Below are 22104 nucleotides of genomic sequence, written 5' to 3' on the forward strand. Positions count from 1 at the left end.
ATGTAATTTTACCTCCATGAGCAAAATATCCTTGGAGCTCTGAGCTTGGACCTTGGGGTGCTGGATTTTCACTGCCACCGTTCTTCCATCCTGCAGCACTGCTTTGTGTACCTGGGCTAGTGATGCTGCTCCCAAGGGAGTGTCCTCAAAACTCATAAAGAGCTCTTTTATCTGCCAAGAGAAGAGAAAGAGGCATCAGCTTGGGGTAACAGAGGCCATTCTCAGGAAAGCCCTGCCCACAGGCCAGAGAGTTCATGTGCCAAAGCTGGGCAGACTCAGCCCTTTCATCCTTCTTCTGTCCCCTCTCTTAGCCTTGTCATTATCTGGCCTCTGAGTGAAGCCTGGCAAACACGCAAGTGCCCAAGAGATACTCCACTTATGGAAACCTGTGACAGAGTCCCAGCAGCACATTTCATCTTGGACTTGTAGTGGCCAGGCAGTATATGAGAGACTTCTTCAGGCTGTCCTGCAAATGGCTTAAAGTGATTATGGTCAGTATCCCAGGTGCAGAAGCCAACAGCTATTCCTTTGCATGTATTTCTTTTGCAGATATTTAATACCTCCCACCATCACCCCTGAAACCTGACCGTGTGTATTCCTGTGCATTACAGCAGCAGCAAGCTTACTTGGTAAAAGCCAGCACATGACTGGGAGCAGTGGTTAAGGGCTGCATTCAGGGCAGGGGGACAAAAATTGCTGTTTCAACATTGACAGCTTGGCCTGAAAACATGTTTAATGTGATGGACTTTGTCACACCTTCCATAAAAGTAACCAGTGCTCTCAGCTCAAAAAAAGCACCAATCAGGGATAGCAAAGCACTTGGCAAGCAGGAGAGGAAATTATTAGAAGCTCTGGCTGAGAAATTCAGGACTGGACTACAAGGAAAGTTGCAGATGAAGTAGATTTACCAGGAGCAGGTCCAGGAAGCAAAATCCAAGGTAGACATGGGTGAGGCTATGGGAGAGGGCAAAGGCCCACCTCCCCTGCATAACGTAGCACCCTGCTAGAGACCCTCTTGGCAGCACCAGGCAGCACTCCTGGCTGCCTGGAAGCTCTGCAAACACTACAACGATGGTAGTGCAATTTCAGCCTAGCTGATGAGCCAGGCCCCTCCACACAGTCAGTCAGCTCACAGGAAGGGCCAACACAGATATGTGGCTTCAGGCGTAGTGCATGTAATGTCATTTGAGGATTTTTGTCCTGCTCTGTAGGGCAAGGTGAACATAAACTCTGAGGTTTCCCGGAGTCAGCAAAGGGAACCTGTCCTACCCTTCTCACAGGCTCAACTGATTTCAAGTGAGCAGTTGAGAAGCCTGTAATTTATGCAGTAACAAAAAAGAAAGAATGTCAGTGCATTTTCATAACCTGCTTTTTAAAAGGTAATTAAAGATGGGAGCTGCAGCAACCTAGCAATTAAACATGAATAAAGACCTTCTAAGCAAAGTCTTCATGTAAAGCCTTAAACGAATACTCTTTTTGCTGAAAAGGAAGAAAAATACTACAAGGAGCAGCCTGTTCCCTCCTGCAGCTGCCAAGGAATGAGCCCCCTCCCACACCACCCTACCCCTTCTCTCCTAGCCCCTTCCACAGAAAACTACTGCTAGCAACAAACTAGAGCATTTGCAGTAATTACATACCAACACAGACTCAGCTGCCTCCAGGAATTCACTAGGAAGGTGCATTTTGTTTATTTAATTAATTATCTTTGATCCTGGCGGCAAAATCAATTAAGTAAAACAACTGCATTTAAAAACAACTAGTTATGTGGTTTTTAATTACAGCAGGTCCATAATTCAAACCTATTGACACTTGTGTCTCAAGAGAAAATGTGTTCAAGACATAGAGACTATTACCTTTATGTGAAGTTTATGTATTGCCTGAAGAGAGGATCTGTTAAGGGTAAAGATTTAAGGTGGCCAAGAGCCTGCTGGGCTGTAAGATCCCATAACAAAGAAAAAAATGCAGAGAACCTGCCACATGAGGTCAAGCTGGGATTTTTTTCAACTCTCTCACTACCCTACATCCTTGTATCAGAGGGATGTACCCTTCACAAAGTGGTTACTAGTCTAACTGTCATAAGGCTGGGTAACATCACCCAAAGGTTAAAACACAGAATTGGGAGTTCACTGGCTTGAATCCAGTAAGGTACATTTATATTAAGATCACATATAAATTGGATAAAATTCCATCTGCTCTGGATTTGAAAACCTCTTAATTGCCTACACTTAACTGCCATTTTCACAAGAACTGAATGCATGCAGGGGGAAAAAAAAGCTGCACATGTTCCCTCTGGCAGGAATATTATATACCTCATTATCGTGTGACTAAGTTTTCTAAAGAAACACAGTTAAAGAAAGCTGTGTCTAGGAGTTATTTTGGATAGAAGAATTTTAAAAGCTTGCTACATAGGACATGGAAGTCGGGTTAGCAGTCATGTCCCATAGAGCCAGCTCAGTGGCCCTCCCACAGTTTCAGGGCAAATTTGTGTACATTCACAAGCTGCAGACAAGGACAGCAAGGCAAGGGACTGTGATACAGCCAGAGAATTGATGGATACCCCAGAAGCAGAAGGGCAGAGTATGCACAGGAGGAGGGAGCAGATCACAGCCGAGCCATTACATGAGCAGGTGTGAGGCTGAGATAAAACAGAAGCACAATTATGGCTGAGCTCCAGGACCCCCCACTTAGCAAATGACCCTCGTTCATTATGGAATTGTCTTTTCTCAGCTTGATGGAGGCAGCTAATGCCTCTGCTGCAGGCTGTGTGTCCCAGACACGCAAAAGTGAGCAAGAGGCAGTATGACACGGAAGCAGAGAAGAGGTGAGCCTGGTTCCCACACTGCCTGCCAGATAGTGGGGTCTTTCCAAGGGAAGGTGGCTGCATCCATTTCATGCAAGCTGGGAGTTCTTGGAACAGGCTGCAGGCTCTTATTGCTCACAAGCACCCTTAACAAAAACTGTCATTTCCAGGATGGATGATTAGCAAGCAAAGGTGTGGGACAGTCTTGGAGCCCACCTGACTTCAGGAACTCTCAGTTTTTTTCCAGGCTACAGCTGGTCTCAAATGGCCTCATCAAACTCACTGTTACCATCTGTAATCCTGGCAGCAGATGAAACAAGCATAGTTTCCCAACAGGTTTAATAAACGTTTAAAAGGAACGTTAGGGCTGCTCTTTCAAAGGAACAGGACAGCCAGCTGCAGGTTTACGGCCGTACAGGTGAGAGGTGTCCCTGCACACAGTGGTTTCCCTCGCTCCTTCTGCAAACCAGGTCCCCACCAGGCACATGCTCCACCAGCAAATGAATGTGCACTGTACCTCACTTGCTGGAAACACAGCCCTAACTGTTTAATTCTGAAAAATGAAGCTCATTTAATTTTAAATATGCAAAATATGCATGATTGTTAGTATTAGTATTCACACCTCAAGGAACTGATATAAAAGCTCTAATGGGATCTATCTACTTCAACACTTACTAGTATGTATTTGTGCTGAAGTTGCACCTAGAGACAACATTAAGCCCAGAGTGCCATGGTATGAGATGCACAGCCACCATGGGCCCTGCACAAAATTATGCTTTCCAGGAATTCCCAGATGTCAGCTAAAGGCTTCCTCATATGCTAAAGTGCTTTCCCAAAGCACAGCTGCTCTTCCCAAGGTCTGCAGCACATAGCACCTGATGTCACAATATTGGGCACTAGGATGCCTCAGTATTTTTTGCGAATCTTGTCCTTAAACACTTAGGAAGATACTGGAAATCAATTGGATTTAAGCTCCCAAATCCTGGGTCCTTTCTGAAAGTATTACCTTACGTGACCTGCCTAGCATGTTCTGAGAATAGAGCTGAGTTTTAACCCAGACAGCCCAAGTTCCAGCCTGATATCTTAATCTCGAAACCATAAAAGTTAAATGTGCATGTCTTGCTAGCTAATTTCTTTTGAAATACATTGCCTCTTAATCCCAACCTTTTTATGTCCATGTTTTGCAGCAAATGATGGAGTATTACTGCCTGGTTTCAACTTGCCCACTTCACAGAGAGGCATGTTCTCTTCCCTCTCCAGAAAGGCTGCTAGCACAGTACTCTGGAGCAGGAGCCTAAGTCAAGGAGCCCTTCCCCAGCCCAACATTATGTAATATCATTCTACATGAGATGTGGTGGCTCTGCTCTGCTACTGTGATGAATATTGGCCATGTGTCAGCAGTTTGTTCAAGACAAATTTAGGGAGCAGTGAGATGCAGGATCACTAATAGCAGAAGGCATTAGGACTTTTGGAATCCACTTTATGAACACTATTGCTCTCAAATTGAATGCCCTTCCTGGTTTAAGGGACGTGAACCTCATCCTAGGCCGGTCATCTTTTCAACAAGATACACATAATGGCTCATGTTGCCAGGGGCTCACTGATCCCTGCAAGTCTGCAAGACCAGACCTCTAAGTGTGAGAAAAATGTTACATTGTTGTACAACAATACACTTCCCAGACAGCAAGTGAGGGTTTTTTTCCATCGTCCCAGCCTTTCTATCCCCTCTATGAAAACAAAATGTCACAGTGTTGCTCTGAGAATTATTAAAACAGCAACAACTGAAAGATTAGATTTATTGCAGTAGACAGTGGATTATGAAGAATAATTCATCAAACATCAGAACAAAAAGCCCACAATTTATAGGCAGCTTTGTTGAGTCAGTGAAATCTGATTGGACTTCTCCCCACCTAATGAATGCCAAGCTTAATTGATGGTTCCTAAATTCATCTGTCAAGAACACGTATTTATTAATACAGTATTTTTAATAATATTGTAGATGTATACAGAACAGTGGTTTTAGTTTCAATGGATTCACTGGTGTTCATATTACATTTACACATATGTGTGCATATATAGAGAGGTATATGATGCATCCAAATGAATGTAGGTAAAGGTATGTGTGTGTTCTCATGCACTGATACAGTCACCTATGGCTTATTACAGAAAATCCCTGCATCTTTCAGTGCACAGGATGGAAAAGTAAGGTGGTTCTTTTCAGGGGGAGACATGTAATAAGGTGCCTGCCTAGAATTTGGAAGAGCTGAGGTCTAACACCATTTCTCCTTGATATCCTGTGTGATGCTGGGCCACACCATGTAACAGTGCTCATGCTTCAATGAGCAGAATTAGGGCTGTCAACACAGCTAGAAATCGAGGGGCCAAATTTTTAGCTTTGCTTTTAAAAAACTATCTGTATAATCTATATACACAGTCACAAACATGTCACTTCACATGCCAATGGTACACATTTGTTCCTGGCATGCCAATCACTGCTAACTTTGTTAATCACTGCTAACATTTCACAATAATAGCACAAAGTCAGGACTGTCCATCAACCATCAGCATTTCTTCCAGAAAAAGGGCTGTGACTCAGGTGGGATGTGAAGTTCACTTTTTCCTGTTATTTCTACCTTGTACCACTTTGGACCTCTGCAGCCCACTACCTGCTAAAACCCTGAGAATCTTCTCTAGGATCCCACCAGCAGCATTTCTCAGTTACAAAGGCATTAGTGTTACAGAAAATGAACTCTGCTAAAAGAAGAGTCCTTGATCCCCCTCAGCTAGAGACTAACATTCGCTCACTCATTCATTGTCTGATACCTACAATCCTGGATACTTCCTGATCTGCTCACCTATGATCCTTTTTCTCTAGTCTCTTTTGGCTAGACAAGCAGTGGAAAAAGCCTATACGAAGCCACTCTTGTACTCATTATATCCATCCATTCAGCTGTGCAGCAATAGTATCAGTCTACTTGACTTGCTATAGTACCTTTAATTATTACAGAGCTAAACCTTGAGGAAAAGCACCTTTTATTCCATCCCTGATGGCTCCTGCATAGTAGTCTGTGCTCAGACACATTCATGGTAGCTGCATTTATTTTCCTGAGTAAGTCAGACCCTTAAGACAAGGCAGAACTGTCTGAGACTATCACTCATCCCAGATCGAAACCTGGATCTCAGTGGTGACAGCTACAACAGGCAGTAAGAGCAATGAGCAGACAGAGCAGATGTATGTCTCCTGAGACCCTGTGTGTGAGGTGGACCTCATCTCCCATCTCTCTAAAAGGTGAGCCACTTATCCATGGCTCCCACAAATAAACAACATTCAGCCTAACAAAAGCAAGGATTGTGATAGCCATACTGGCACATAACTAGCTCAGGAACATCGTCCTGACTGTCACAAGGAGATAAATGTTTTTCACCAATTAAGCTACTGAACGTCCTACTACCTTCCAGAGACACAGGATGCTAAGATTAACAGATTAGCACAGCACCCAGAGATGCTTTCAACAGCTGGGAGTTCTACAGGTTTTCCAATAGCATTTCACCACAGCCTCTTCCGTGTTTAGTTTCATTCGGCTGTTCTTCGTCCAGGTGCTGGTTTCACAAAGCACTCTGAAAGCAGAGAACTGCACTTCTGAAATATACTTCTGATGTAAGGCAGATATCAAGCTAAACTGCAAGAAAGCAGAGTCCCGACATCATCTGCAGAGCTAGCACAACATCTTTGGTAGCACAAGCATATAGATGAAACCAGAGAAAGGAAACAGCAAAGCTGGGATGTCTCCAAATAAGTTTCTAATCCATCCACGTGTGTGTGTGAACATTATTCCTGGTTAAAGTACTACATACAAGTAGCTTTCCCTCATGTTTATAATCTTATACACAGAATTACATTCCAAGAAATTCTATTTCTTAAAAATGTCCATTACACCAAGGGAAAGGTTTTGCTGTTGGAAGCTGCATCATAATTTTAAGCTGCAAATCCAGTTCACTTCCCTGTGGAGAAGATGGAACGTGGAAGAACCTTGCATTACTGAATCAACTATTTCCTCAGAATCCCCAAGTGATAACAAAGGGATTAACAGTCCTTCTGACACTGACATGGACATTGAGAAAATGCTTATTTTCTGTCTCCAGATGCAGTTAATTAGCACAATGACCTGTTCAGCATCCCACTTCTTTCCATCTCAGAATATAACATAACATCTTGTGCAGCTAGTCATCTTCCTGATACCCTAAACCATTTCTGCAGCCCAGCCTGTCTGTGACTGGCCTCCAACAGCAGCCAGTGCTTCCTTATCCTAATGGTCAAGCAAGAGTCCACCAACAACTATGCTGGTGGAAAGTGAAGATGTAAAACTGCAGTCTCTCTACGTGCACAGTAAACACTGTCACTGTGCACTCTATTTTGCATGACATAACTATCTTATAGCCTATGCAAAATGCAGAGACCAAAGCAAAATAAAGCCAAGGTGTGTACATACATATATAATCCTGTTTGCTTTCCATTCCATCATGCTGAAAAAGAAAATAAGTGACTTGTGAGCTGCTTATTTACTCCAAAAGTACAGGCTATGGGGCAGATGCTTCCCTACCCTTCCCTTGCACATACAAATGCCCTGTTTAATTTGCTCTTTTATCTTTCTCCCAGTTGAGCAATGCTCATTAAATCCACTCTCTTCTCTCTTTTTGGGGAAATACTACTTCCTCTGTATCTCTCCTGTCTGTGAGCCACACTGGTCAGTTGCTCAGACAGACTGGAATCGCAGTCCTTCAAGAGCACACAATGACGCCACTCCCAGCCATCTTTTGTATTTTAATTGAAAGCATTCTTTCTCTTTCCTCTCCCTGCTAACAAAGGAGGGTCTCATTTGTTACACCAGTGCACAGTGGAAGCACAGCAGTAGACAACTCTGCTGCATCCCGTCTGCCCAAAGGGATTCTTATTCCATGGCTGATATAGAGCAGTAGTGGCCCCTTTCTATTAAGATTTTCAAGGCTTTCCGTGTTCTTTGCAGCTCTTCAGCTCCCAAGCAATAGAGCTGGAAGTGCTAACATAGCAGGAATATCCCAGTAGCTCCCAAGGAAGGGAAGAGTTTCTTCAGCCTTCTGCTCTTTTAATTGCTCTCTTAGTATATCTGAGCAGCTGGCTTATCCCTTTCCCAGCTTTCTGGAGATGTTACACAAAGCTCTGCTCACAACCTCTACCCCCATCACTGCATCTGGGTAATAGCTCACATAAAATTCCCACTTCCTTTCTGCTGACTTGTAGTTCTGGCTCTGTACTCTACATCAGCCTGCTTCTAGCCAAACTACAATTTCAGCGTGTTTCTCAGTCATCTTCTTTCAGTCATATCTCTGTTCACATTCAACAAAGCTAAAGCACAGTTCCTAATTTTCTCAGTCAAGCCATCCCTTCTATCTCCTTTCTCATCACAACAGAGAATGTCACTAACTTTCTGTCAAGCATGCCTGCAGCCTTGACCTTATCATCAACATTAACCTCATTTTGAGGTCTGAATCTAGACATCAAGTGCTAATGCTCACAAATGACAGGTGAAAACAAGCCAATTGACCCCCATCCCCTCAAAGTTCCCATTTCTCTTGAGCCACACATGTAGTAAAATATGTGGAGGTCCCCAACACACAGAACCCCTTAGCTGAATTCCTGAAGAAATATTCCCAAATGACATATCACCCCTACAGCTGCCAGCAGCCTGGTGCAAAGACAGAACATTTGTAAAGAATCATCAACTCACAGAACAGCTCTGGTTGGAAGGGACCTCAAAAGATGGCCTGGTTTAACTTTTCAAGGGAAAGGAAGCCTTGAAAATCTCAGTGATGAGGTCTCTACCACATCCCTCGGGAAGTTGTTGCCATGACTAGTAGTTCTCAATGTAAAAAATTTCTTACCTGTACCAAGATGAAGCCTCACTCGAAATGCCACAGAGATGAGGCCAGTTGCCATATAAGCAAGAAGGTTAGATTTAAGAAAACACCCAGAAGCAAATGAACTTCCAAGACCATTTTGACTCCAGATACAAACACACTCCTGCCATGCACTGGCTGAAACCCGTGTAGGAAAGGGTCAAGGTGCCACAACAAACAAGCTCCATGTTAGTCACAGCCAGGCAGGGGAAGGCTCAGAGAAGACTGCAGAGATGCCCCAAGGGCCCAGTCAGCAGTAAGCCTGCACAACAGCAGCACTCCTATGAGAAATAACCAGCTGCCAGAGCCTGAGGATATATGGGACACATATCAGCTATGCCACCTTGAGAAACACACATCACCTGTGCCTCATCTTAAATGCCTCTGATTCAGCTTTGAGAGCCTGGGGGCTTCAAGAAGTATATAAGACAAAGCAGGGGGGTTCGGGGGGGAATGTGTATGGGCAGTTTTATGTGACTATACAGAGTGTGAAGAGGCTGGGTACAAGGATTTAGTCAGGAAGTGAAGCTGTGCCAGGGCTTGAGCACAGAGTTAAAAAGGAAGCATGGAGCAGGGCATTTGTGTACACAGCTTGTATGAGAAATGGTAGGCAAGATCCATCCACAGAGAGGCAAATGAAGAATAGGATCAGGACAGTGTTTGTGTGTGCACAGAGGCAGGCTGTGCAGGAGGAGTGGAGGGCTCCTGCAGTGTGTGTGCAGGACAGTACTGCATTTTGTTTCATAGTATCATGGTTTGGGTTGGAATAGACCTTAAACATCATCTAGTTCCAACCTCTCTGCCATGGGCAGGGGCACCTTCCACTAAACCAGGTTGCTCAAAGCCCCATCCAGCCTGGCTTTAAACACTTCCAGGAATGGAGCAGATATGATTTCTCTGTTCCAGTACCTCACCACCACCACAGAAAAGAATTTTTTTCCTAGTATCTAAACTAAACCTATTGTCTTTCAGTTGGAAGTCATTCCCCCTTGTCCTATCACTACCACACCCTTGTAAAAGTCCCTCACCAGCTCTCTTGTAGGCCCCCCTTAGGTGCTGGAAGGTGCTATGATGTCTCCCCCAGTCCTCCTTCAGGCTGAACAACCTCAAATCTCCCATCCTGTGTTCAGAGGAGAGGTGTTCCAACCCTCTGATGGTCTTCATCACCTGGGACAAAGAGCAGGAATGACAGAAGCAGCACTGGACAATCCAGCAGCCTGTCACCAGGGTGCACAGAGGCACAGTACAATGATGGCATGCAGAGGGCAAAGCCCAGTCCCAGACAGATTCTGCCCAGTTATATCCTTTCTCTGGCTTTGGCTACAATTACATAGATAAATGCAAGCCTGAAGTCTCATTGAAGCACAACACTGCCCCAGATTAATAGAACAGGGGAGTAGGAGTAGGGATTTGAGGTGGACTTGGAAGTTCATGCAGTCTGGCAGATGTGGGCAGCCATGCCTGAACTGAACTGGTATCAAGAAAGGGATATAATAAGGTCACTATTTTAGAAGAATTATACTTAAAAGGTAGTAAAGTTCTGCCAAAGATGTAAAGCTCATAAGCCAGTTACTGGTGTTAACTGTCCCTTGATGGAATATTGAAACACCAGCACACATGGCAGACAAGTCAATATGAAAGACACAGCTATTCAGCCGTCCACACCAGAGACCAAGTTGCAGGGACTACATGGAAGCTGAGGCAGAATAACTTACAAAGAGGTCTAGATGTTTGTATCCTTTGCACCAACTCTCAGGAAGAAAACAGAGATCAATAAAAGTCCCTCAAGAGAGACAACTGCATGACAGATTAAATCCACAACTGACCTTGCCAATAGTGTTACTGGCACCATGCATTAGGTCATCCCTAATGACCGGTCATACAAACCATGGAGCCCTGAACTCTCTGCACTGATGCAAATAGAAAAGTCCTATGACAAACCAGCCACATCCTGTTCTGTTTCCTTCTTGTCAGTCTCTCCTCTGAGTAACAACTTTTCCTTTCTTCTCCTAACCATATTTCCCCTACTCTTCCACATGTCTGCTCTGATCTGTCTGCCTCTTCTACAGTTCACTTATTATCTTTCTCCTCTTCCTCCCATGTTTTTTTCTCATGTTTTTTCTCCTTGTCCCCAGATCTTAGTGCAGGCTGCCAAATCCCTGCTTCAAGGGTGTAACCAAGCTGATTTACTTTCCTTAAAGCAGTGTCTGCTCTCATGTAAATTACCCTCCAAACCTAGCCTGTGAAACAGGCTTGTTCACTAAACTCTATGAATAGGAAAGTAGGCACAGCTGGCCTATTCATAATCAACATAAAAAATAGATTAGCACTTTACAGATTAAACATTATTGTTTCAACAGCTAACATAAATCAACTACACTTACAGGCCTAGCATTGCTGCTGCCACTGCAGGGTGACAAGTACTGCAAAGGAAAGGGCTGACAGTCCACAGTGCTGTAGGAAACAGCTTGAATGTAAGTTCTTCTCTGGCATCCTCAGTGTATACTGCTAGAGGTTGTTGCCAGGACAAAAGTGGGCTATGGAAACAAAGCTAGGGGGGTAATTTTGATTAATTCACATGCATTTCCAAGCAATCTAGCAACCCACTATTCTAAAGCCAGAATCCAACTGCCTTTCTTCCTTCCCTCAGGCTGATGCCTCTCAAAAATGGAGCAAAAAATCAGCCTCTGGAATAGGAGCAGGACAGGAAGCCTCTAAATACCAACTGGTATATAGCTCTGTTTCCTATAGTTCAAAATATTTGGGCTTCTGTGGATGAAGATAAACAGTTTGGTGGATTCCATCTATTGTAACCATCTCAAAAAGCACCTCATTACAATCCAGGATTCCCGTCACCAAAGAGGGGCCAAGTACTGAGATCCACTTTAGACATGTCCTGTAGAGAGCAAAGCCAGGATAGAGTATCCCAAAGTGGTCAGGCTGCACTTTCTCCCTCATCAGGTACAAGATACTAAGTCACTGGAGACACTCAGTCCACACATTGTGATCAGTGTGCTATGGCTGTGTAGTCATTAGAGAGGTAAGGCCCACAGAACCAGTCTGCTCCACACCTTTCCGTTCCTTCCTGCTCACTGATTGAGAACCACCCACTATCTCAAGTGTTTATCTTGGAGCAGCCAATATGTTATTCCTGAGCTGGTTTTAATGACTCCAAGGGACTGGCAAAGGCCTTGGCCAGGATATCCCATTAAGAACCAGCCTCACACCTTTTTCAAACAAAAAGGAAAAAAAAAAAAAATAGAAGAGATTAGGTTATGGTCCAAAGGACAAAAGATGGACCGGGAGGGGGGCAATGGCTTACAGGTTTTCTTGGCAGCCAGGGCAAAAACATCAGAAGTTTACAAAGGGCAAGGCAGGAAAAGTTACATGGAGATACTTCTTTACTATAACCCTTCTTAACAAGCCATTGCTAGTCTCCTTCTAGCCTTTATTGATAAATGGGAAAAGAGTTAATAGACCTGAACCAATCAGCTACATCCAATAAGGTGCTTGAGAAAATTAGCTTTGTTCTCCATGCACAACTGATACCACATCAGTTTCATTCAGTATCCAAACTGAGCTAACTAATGTAAATCTTCTATTAATAATTTGAAATTTGGAAGGATTGGTGCTGAAGAGCCTTTTCCAAGAACTTGCCAATTTGAGATGCAGTGGTTATGTGAGCTTTGTAAGGGAGAAACTTGTAGGTTTGCTTCAGCTGAGCTCTCCTGGCACAAGCAATTGGTCACGTGAGTTTATTTCTTCAGTTGTCACAGACAGCTTCAGAGGTTTGGCTCCAAACGACACATCCTGTAAAACTAAATACTGCAAAGCTTACAGAAAATAAGTGCAAAATGTGCTTAATGTTCACATACATAACATGACAAAACTTCCTCAGACTGGTCTGCCTATAAGGAATAAACACACTTTGCCGACTAATGGTGTAAAGAATGTTGAGACACCTTAGATCCCAATTTTTGCCTCAATTCTGAAAACATAAAATCATGTTGAGTGTGTGGCTTCTCATAAGGAGAATTTCCAATGCTCCTAGCAGTTTTTTCACAGGGAAGAAAACTTGCAAGCAGAGTTGAAGTGTTTTTTATGGCTCAGCATCCTTCCATAGAATCAAGAGCTGCCTGTCAGACAGATCCCAGAAGTGCCATAAACCAAAACTTATTAGATCACTGTACATCTTATAAACTCAGAAAAATTCTATGCGACTACTCTGTGTGTTACAAAAATACAGATATGTCAAGGTCAGGCCTGTAACTCCTTATTTCATCTTATGTCATTTGTTTCATCTACAAATAACCTATTGCCAAAAGCTGCCTGACTCACTGCATCATGTTTTCATGTTTCTGATGGGTCAAGAGCCAAGTAACTGTGCAGATGTAAAATTCTGAAAGAAATTAGGAGATAATAACTAGGCAGCATCAAGAAGGATATTAAAAGACCAGCAGGCAGGCAGATGATGGGATTCTTCACTCCCTCAGAGAAAAATCAGGCATAGTAAACCCAGCCTGTGTCAAGATGAGAGCATCAAGAATATTTCAGAGGGTATCAGCAGTGGGCTTTGAAACAGAAGCCAGTCCCTCAACATAGCACCTCAATGTTTCTGCCCCTACACAGATCCTGCTGTGTCAGAAATACTTGGAGATTGCTGAGCACACATTTGAAAAAAGGAAGTCGCCATATGCAAGAATAAGTACTATTAATCCCAGTTACAGACTGCAATTTTCAGCAATTGTTTGAAATTGGAAGGGTTACCCACATGCTGAAAAGTGTTTTCTGTCAATGGCTTGAGCATTGCTGTGCAGCAGATGCACCACCTCTGCAGGATGTGGACACTGAATACAGCCTGACACAGCTGCCGTATGTACTGTGAGCCAAGATGTATTTGCTTCAGAGCAACACTTCTGCTATAATCAAAACTCTGAGAAAACTGTACTGAACACAGCCTACCATCTGCACAGACACTGAGCCAACAAATTCTATGCAGGTATGTCATACACTAACCCCCAGGCATCTAAAGAATTTGTAAACTGAAGGCAAAAAATGTCACTAAGCATCCAATTCAGAACTATTTTTACCAGACCATTCCCCATTGCACTTTCTATCTGAAGTTTTTCTCTTCCTTACAGAAGGCCCTCCAAACAATCCTTCAGAAAATCTACTGTCCAACTTCCTGTATTGTAAATCTTACTAATTTGAAAGAAGTCAAAAGAGGTTATCCTCTAATCTATACTCAAAACCTTCCCTCTCTTAGACTAAAGGGCCTAGAGTACCCAGGAAGAGGCTGCCATGAGCAGGACCCAGCCAAATTTTCCCAGGAGCTCTGAGTGGAGAGAAAACTCATGGAAAGAGGCAGTACCCTCTTCAAAAGCTCCCCTGGCAGTAAGAGCAGCAGGCTGTCCTTGGCACGACAGTAAGGGTTAGTAACACTGAAGCTTGCATACAGAGTGAGCAGGGACACAAGAAACAAAGCAAGGTTCACTACCTGAGCCACATAAAGCTCTCTGTTTGCTTTCCCCATCTGCACTTAGAGCAACAGTTCTGGACAGCTGCTGCCCACACAAGGGCTCAGTGTAGAGGCAGTGGGATCTGCCAGTGACTGGGGCCTCTTGCCCGAGACAAGGCAGGGCAAGCACAGCAGAGGCTGCAGCAGCAGCGGGACCTGCACAGGCAGCCACTTGTGCCTTTCACTTGAGTAATGCAGGACCATTTGTTCTGGGTGACATTAATGCTATTCGCCATCCATCTCAGACTCTTTAAATTACCTTTTTATGGCCAAATTCCTTTTCATAATAGATAAAAATCTGGTTTTTATATCCCAAGTTATTGAAAGAAATGTGAAGGTTTTTTATTTGTCATTACAGTTTTAATAAAAATGTGGTTTTTATTGACGTCTGCTTGGAAGCCCTGCTGGGTGTACTGCAAGAGACTCAGAGTGGTGGAAGAAGGGCCATATCTTCCCATCCCACTTTCCAGCCCCTAACACTGTCAGAGTAATCGCCACCACAGCTCAGCTTCCACATTGGTGGGTAATGGAGGGTAATGCAGAGTGAGGATATTTCCTATGACTGACAACAACCATAGCAGGCAGAGGCTCTTGCTGACCTAGATCTGGTTACCCAGAGTCTGTTAGTCATGTAATGCACAGTGATGGACTTTGCAGACCATCATTGCAGACCATTCACGGCACAGCATTACTGGAGATGGTGTTTTAGGACAGAACCACTGTGCCATACATCAGTGCTTGTGGGCAGAGCACTTAGCCACAAGGCTGTGCAACACTGGAGGAAGCACGCACATGTCCTGGCATCCTGGATGGGTTAGACAACACTGCCCACCAGTGAAAAGGCTTTCTGGAGCCATAACAAAACCTTCAGCAACCTTCATTATGACATGAAGACCTTGTGATCTAGCACAGTAAATGAAACTTCTCTAGAGCATATGGATCCAGCTACAGAAAGTGGCTCATTTTACCTTGGGAATAACTTGGATGCAGTAGGACATGCAGGGTAATACCCAACAGCCTACTGAAGGCCTAGCTGCTCTCCCACAGGGTTGAGCATTACTTGAATCATTCTGCAAATCAGAAATAAGCATATGTCTTGCCAGAGCTTAAAGTGCTCATCAACAATTCCAGAAGAATCAGGGAATCAAGTCCATCCTTCTCCCTGTCACTGGTACAGCAAAGGCTGCCATACAGAAATAAAAGTATTTGTTTCTAGTCCTGCTATTTCTCATACTCTCATAGCAGTATGAGGACAGGGAAATCTCTTGCACTGGGGATTAGCACCTTGCTGTGGTCTCATTCTCTATGTTTCCCGTGGCAGTACAGATGGCCATACAATTTCTGTCCCCTCCCTGTCAAATGCCCATGCAGCATCACTGCAGAGACCATATTGCCAGGTGTATATGGGTACATTTCAACAACAGATGAATAATATTTCATGTATGTCGCCCTGATTTTTAAGACTTTTCTAAAGCCTTCTGAGTTTACATTCTTGTAGAGAACTTTCTCACACAACTTTCTGTAAACAACCTATTGTTTGGCATTCTTTCATAGAGGCAGAGAAATTTGATGTACTGGTAGTTTGTCCAGTGTCATTGGAGAGGTGGCACGTTCACCCTCCAATCCACTGGCACCTTTTGAGAACTATAAATTACTGGAGTCAGAGGAAATAAATTAGTCTCTTCATCGTGACCATAGCTGTGGTGCATCGTTTTTCCTTGTGTCCTCTGGTGACACATATACCCAACCCAAAAAACACTTTGGGAATTTTGGGAGTGCCCTAGCTCAAATCAGGACCAGGTTAATTTTTTGCAGTAGCAGGGAGGGGTGTCGCCAGGACCCCTAAAGTTGATACCACCTCATGCCATTGCCAGTGGTAAGAGAAAGGGACTCTCTCTTCCAAGGAGAAGGGGTTCCTTCCAATCAAGTTAAAGTGGTGGACAGAACAGTCAGGTATTGTTTATTGTCAGGGGCTTTTCATGTAAATTGCTTCTTTGTCTTATACCTTCCATTATCAATATTGTTGCTGTTATTGTTTGTTTTCTTATTTCATTGCTGTTTCCAGTAAATTGTTCTTATCTTAACCCGTGATCTCTTGATAACATCTGAGACTGCTCAGCTTCAACCATTTCTAGTCTTCTGCAGCAGTTTCAGCAACTGCTAGATAAATCAAGAAACAAGGAGGGACACTCATTCCCATGGTTAGTCACATGCCTTACACCAGCCCATCACCCCCCAAGCAATGACAGCCTGGACACAGCACGTGGGCAACTGCACTACACAAGCACCCCATCAACGTGGGAAAGACCCTGCTTGGGACCACACCACCCTCAGCTGGGGGAGTGCAAACTTTATCCTTGCCCTAATCTCCAACCAAACAACCTCACACCAGAGATAGGAGGAATGACTAGAGAACCTGCCAGAAAGGAGTAGGAATTGGGATATTTCTGAAAGGAAAGAGTGACAGATGGGGATGAAGGGAGTGTCTCCCACCAAGGAAAATTACTTCCAGCATGAGTTAAGGCTTGGGTAGAGTATGGAGTACACAAACATATCAAGAAGGAGAATAAGAAGCCTTAGGGAAAAGGTCAATAAGTTTATTTAAAAATGCCAGTGTGTAAGGATGGGTTGGAAGCTGATGAGCAATAGGCTGTGAAAAGTGACATCTTGTTGTACACAGGAGAAGTAATACAGTGGTGCTGAGTGGGTAGACCTAGGCTGTGGCCCACTGGGATGTGCAAAATACTGTGGAGGTATTTTGGGACTAGAAAGAGGTAGAAGTGTGTGTTGGTATAGAGAAGAGTATACAGTGAAGCAAGGAGATGTCCCAGTATCTCAACTGTGACAGCATTGTGCAGCAGCAGAGAAGTGAGACCCATATTAGGGAATGCACTGGCCAGTAGTGGAGCCAGGCAACAAAGGCACAAAGGATATTTGGAAGACTGGGGCTGTAAAAGCTCACAAGTCCTTCTGCAACCACTCCATCCTATGACAAGGGATGCTGTGAAATGCCCTTAATCAGAACAGAGTGGCATCACCTCCCCAATATCACTGTATCCCACAGCCACATGACAGTCGTTTCCAACAAACGAGGGAGGCAATCTCCCTAATCCCAGTGCTGTCAAAATTTCTTCTACCTTTTTTTAGTTTCTAAGCACAAAGATTTTGTGCTTTTAAGGTGCACCCAGTCTGAAAGTTTTTTTTTCCAGAGCTCCTCTTCAGTCTTTCTCCCTAAATGTGTGGTGTCCACATCTCACCCGAAGTTGCCTGGCTCTGCTCTGCATGTACTTCGTTGAGTTAGAGCACTTAGCTGAACCAGCTGTCTCTCCCTCTGTCATTAATAGCTCTGCAGAGAAAGAACATATTCAGCTTGCTTTCATTTTCCACACTTGACACCTTTTCACTTTCAGAATCTTGTTCAAGCAAGAAAGACAAAAATAGAGGTAGGAGAGACTCTTTCATTCATATCTTAACAGCCATTCTTATCAACACAGCTCTTCCCAACTGCTCCAACGAATACACCCAGAACAAGCCCAACCTGCACTATCTCCACTGTCTTCCCAAAAGATTCTTGCTCTGTGATCTCACTGGTGACTGTTTCCAAGAGTTATTGTAAAGATTTCTTTGCCCAGCCTCTTCCACTGCTACTACTTGTGTTACCCTGAATCTCACCCCACCCACCTCAACTTCTTGCATATAACACTTCAGAGAATTATCACCTCCCACCATCACTCATCCAAACCACTGTGGCTGAGATTAAAAAGCCAGCATTTGCTCACTACTGATTATTTTTATCCCAATGATCCCAATGTGATAGGTATACAAACTGGCCCTGGACTTAAAATAGGGTTGGACAGGACAACCCACTAGTCAGCATATATGATGCTTCTGTGCCAAATCAACACATGCCATTCACCTTTACATCAGAGCTACATGCTGCAGCTCCCAGTCCCCAGCCATGATGCTGGCCTAAAATGAGAGACCCCCCCCCATCAGCAGGGTATCAAGTAGGTTTGTGTGGGGACAACAGAGTCATGGTGAACACCATAAATCCACCTCACAAATGCTCTGTCTTTGCTCAAACACCTGTCCCATTGGTATGGTCTCAATTTAAGCCAGTTTTCCCACAAAATATCCAAGCCCGTGGTAAGAGTCACAGGAGTAGGTCACATCAGAAGGCACACTATTTCTAATTGACTGAAAATATAATGCTTCTGTGCATGAAATTGGCTTTTTTTGACCTTCCTGCCCTTTTGCAAGCTCTTGCCTAATTTGTTAGCTTGTCACATTCCTCCGTAGGTATGTCTGTATTTCCAGTTGTTCTTTATCCCATTTGTTCTGCACTGATCCAAGCTGTATGTAATTACTTCTTGCCTACACTTAAGATTCATCTGAAGAGCCCAGCTCTTGGGCCTGACCAGAGAACTGGAAGTCTTACCACTGAATTTGACAGCAGCAGGACTAGGTCCAGGCACTCTGAGAAGGTTCCCTCATTGCCATTTTTTCTTCTATTTGAATTCATCTGCAAGTTCTCAGGTGTAATGCTGGCCCCAGGAGGAAAAATTTCAGGATCCCTCCCTCCACTCCTCTCTGCCCTGATACTCCACCTTGCCACTCTGCCACCTATATTTCAGATAAGTATATCATATTTTAAATATACTGAGGATCTATCTACACTGGAATTAAATTTGTTCCTGAAGCAACCCTATTAAACCCTCTAGGCTCCAGCAATGACAGCTTTGGTGCATTAGGTTCCCAGATCCTTTCTGGTTTTAAATATCTTGATTTGGTACCTTGTAATTATAAATACAGGCATTTACATCAGCTTTTAATATTGCCCAATTTTACAAGGTCCTTTATTTTTATACATGTTTTTCTCTTCATTTATTGCTTTTATCATTGCTCTCTTTCTCTTGTTACCATTTCCTCTCCATCACTTTCTTACCATTTCTACCTTTTTTACCCTCCCTCCCCTGTAACTTTAAAATTAAATATTGCCCAGCATTGCCCATGTGAAAGAAGCGAATGCTATGAGGTAAGGTTGCTGCGGAGACTGTATTTGAGCTGCTTCACTGGGAATCAATGAGGCACGGAGCGTTCCTCTAGCTCCCAAGAAGCACAAAGAAACCAGGGATTATCAGTGGCAGCTGAACACACACTTGGGAGAAAAGGTCCCACCTGCAAGCACCAACTTCAGCCTTTAAGAGACACCACACAAACTGTGCCAGAGGTGGCTACTGTGGTAATTTAATGTGGGTTAACTTTGGGGTGGCTTTCCACAGCTCCTGTGGAAGGGAGATTGCCACATGGAAGCCCATGGAGGCAGAGGCCTGCAGGGAGCAGCCAGCCTGCTCTGCTCCATCTAGCCACTGAGCTATGAAACACAGCTGGTACCAGCCTTGCTACAAGGATGGAATGCTGATAGCAGCAGCATGTTGCAGACTGGAGGCTTACATTAACCCTGCCATTGAACTGTAGGGAAATATTAATGGTCATTCCTGGCTAGACAATATGTAGACCCTTAAACTACACAGACCCACCCCATTCAAATCTGCCTATAATATACCCTCTAGGTGCAAATACTTCACTTACCTCATGTTTCCCCCACACCTCCTTACCACACAGTCAGACAGGCCAGAACAACCAAAACAGCCCCAAAAACATCTATATATGAGAAACAATAGATGTACACACTGCTTCCCTTCTTCAATCTTCTGTCTTCCTTCCCCTCACACACACTTTCCCTAGCATCACCTTTGCGCACTCTTTCCTCCTGCCTCCGTCCTTACCATGTCAGTTGTGATCCTTGAAATGCCTCTCCTCCACCTGGGCTACAGTGTGAGGGGACATCTTGTAAAGAGCAAGATGCAAAGTAGCAGAACACCCTGTGTAATTTACTGTGGTTACTTCCCTTATATCTAATGAACATAGTCACTTACCTACTGATCTCGGTGCTGTGGGCTGCTGAGGGTTAATGATGGCACTGACTCCTGAGCTACTGCGTTACCTGGATGCAGTACCAAAAGTGATTTATGCCATTATTTTCTTTGGGGGTTAATTAGGGGCTCGAGAAAGTAAAGGGCTGTCAGTGCTAGCTGGAATTGGTCTAGTGCAGCCAGGGGAGAGCAGTCATCCCTCACAGAGCTCTGCCAATACGTCTTTGTCCTGAACATCAATACCTCCAGCTCCCACTCCTCAGTGCGGCAGACAGCCCTCCATCCTGACCTCCAGCAACCCTGTTCATCTTGGCATACAGAGTATACTGCTCTGCTGAGTCCTGCCATTTCCATCTGGCACCTTTCACAACCTTACTCCTCTCTTATCTTCTCCTCACCAAAGCCTGCCAATAATGCCCATTGATGGACCAGGAAAATTTGCATGGCCTTCACCCAGAAGCAAGGAAGAGGTATCTCCTCTCGGTATCTCTTATAGCTGAGAAACAGCAGTTTTCCTTCCTCTAGCTGTCCAGGGCTTGCTGAAGCCTGGGAAGCTGACTCAGGCTATGGCTGCTCCTACCTCTTTGCCCAGATCCTCACGGATAACTTGCTCAATCTCCTGCCTGGTGCTCTGCGGGGCCTGGCTATGCAGCACCTTGAGGGTGCGGGTGTACTCCTCAGGCAGGAGGTAGTCCAGCGCTCCCAGGTGCTGTCCCACCTTGATGAAGGTGCCTCGGTTGGAGCAGCACAACTCCCGGAGGCGCTCAGCAGAGCGCAGGTGCACCTGCAAAGAGACCAGAACATCAGTCAAGCCCTTTTGCTGTCTGTTACATGCACACACACATCTTTTTTTGTCCAGTATTTAAGCAGACCAAGGATTTCCTTTCTTGATTCTGGGCATTATCATCTAACATGTCAGTTCATTATTAGGACTCTGGCTGGATTTAAAGGGTCTGAACCAGACCAGGGAAAGATGCTCCAGAATATAAAGGACTTCAACACTTGTTTGTATAGGCACCACGATGAGTAACAGTTTTTAGCCCATCCTTGCACAGAATAAAATGTCTGGCCATAGGGCAGCATTGGTTTGTCACTGTGATTCTGCACTATGGATGCACAGTTTGGAAACTCCTTGTCAAAAGACAAAAATCACGACCACAAACATTATGTTAGACTTTTAGTATGAGTGCAGTGAATTAAAGTGAGAAGAAAACCACAGATACCATTCCAGAGACTTCCAGGAACTCAGAAAAAGAGTCTGTTAAAATCAAAATTAAAGCTCTCTCCTTGGCAGGGAGGAGGACAGTATATGGGCAGTCCTTTATCTTCCTCACCTCGCTTTTAGACACACAAGGGGAATTACATCCCTCCAGTCAGGTCTTGGGTCTTACTGCTTACATTGCCAACAAAGTCTGCAACGAAAGTCGTTTGAGCAACTAAGTGTTAGAAGACTTGCCAGCTGTGCTCACAGTGGCCAAAATGCAGTACCAAATGACAAAACCCATTGCCAACCACTTGTCTGGTCTGTATTTCAGCTCTTTCAGTTCATTTTCCTCCTCTAGAATATACCAGCCACCACATCCTTCAGTGACAATGATTTATTCTTCCTTTATTACTGTCACTAGAAAAGCCTCCTGCCAAGGACACAGCTATATTGAATAATATTTAATGAACTTCATATAAGTTTGCCCTGATACATTAATAAAACCTATGCAGATCAATAACAAAAAATAAATGTGCGCCCATCTCCTGTTAACGCCTGACACCAATCTGCATGAAGTCTCCTCATTCCTCTGGCTTCTGTGTCAGATGTTATTGAAGGTCAAATCCTGTGTCTACAGCCCTCATCTGCACAAGATCCTGTGGTAATGGACTCCAGCAAATGCCTTGAAATACGTGACAAAAAGGAACAATTC

General features: G+C 44.2%; 1 protein-coding gene across 7 annotated transcripts in view; it reads right to left on the minus strand.

The window, feature by feature from the left end:
* Positions 1 to 22104, minus strand: part of ADCK1 (aarF domain containing kinase 1) — a 73396-nt gene that overhangs the window by 23098 nt on the left and 28194 nt on the right. For 5 of the 7 annotated variants that reach the window (XM_053981564.1, XM_053981566.1, XM_053981565.1 and 2 more), the window contains 2 exons: positions 20769 to 20972; positions 13 to 171 (listed from right to left, as the gene is read on the minus strand). In XM_053981564.1, coding sequence (XP_053837539.1) covers positions 13 to 171; positions 20769 to 20972 — 363 coding nt within the window. Of the gene's footprint in view, positions 1 to 12; positions 172 to 17509; positions 17599 to 20041; positions 20103 to 20191; positions 20256 to 20768; positions 20973 to 22104 lie in introns of those variants that run through there. The other 2 variants (XM_053981570.1, XM_053981569.1) reach the window with 2 other exon arrangements.

This window comes from Vidua macroura, chromosome 6, assembly GCF_024509145.1.
Source record: "Vidua macroura isolate BioBank_ID:100142 chromosome 6, ASM2450914v1, whole genome shotgun sequence".
In the NCBI taxonomy this organism is placed as follows: Eukaryota; Metazoa; Chordata; class Aves; order Passeriformes; family Viduidae; genus Vidua; species Vidua macroura.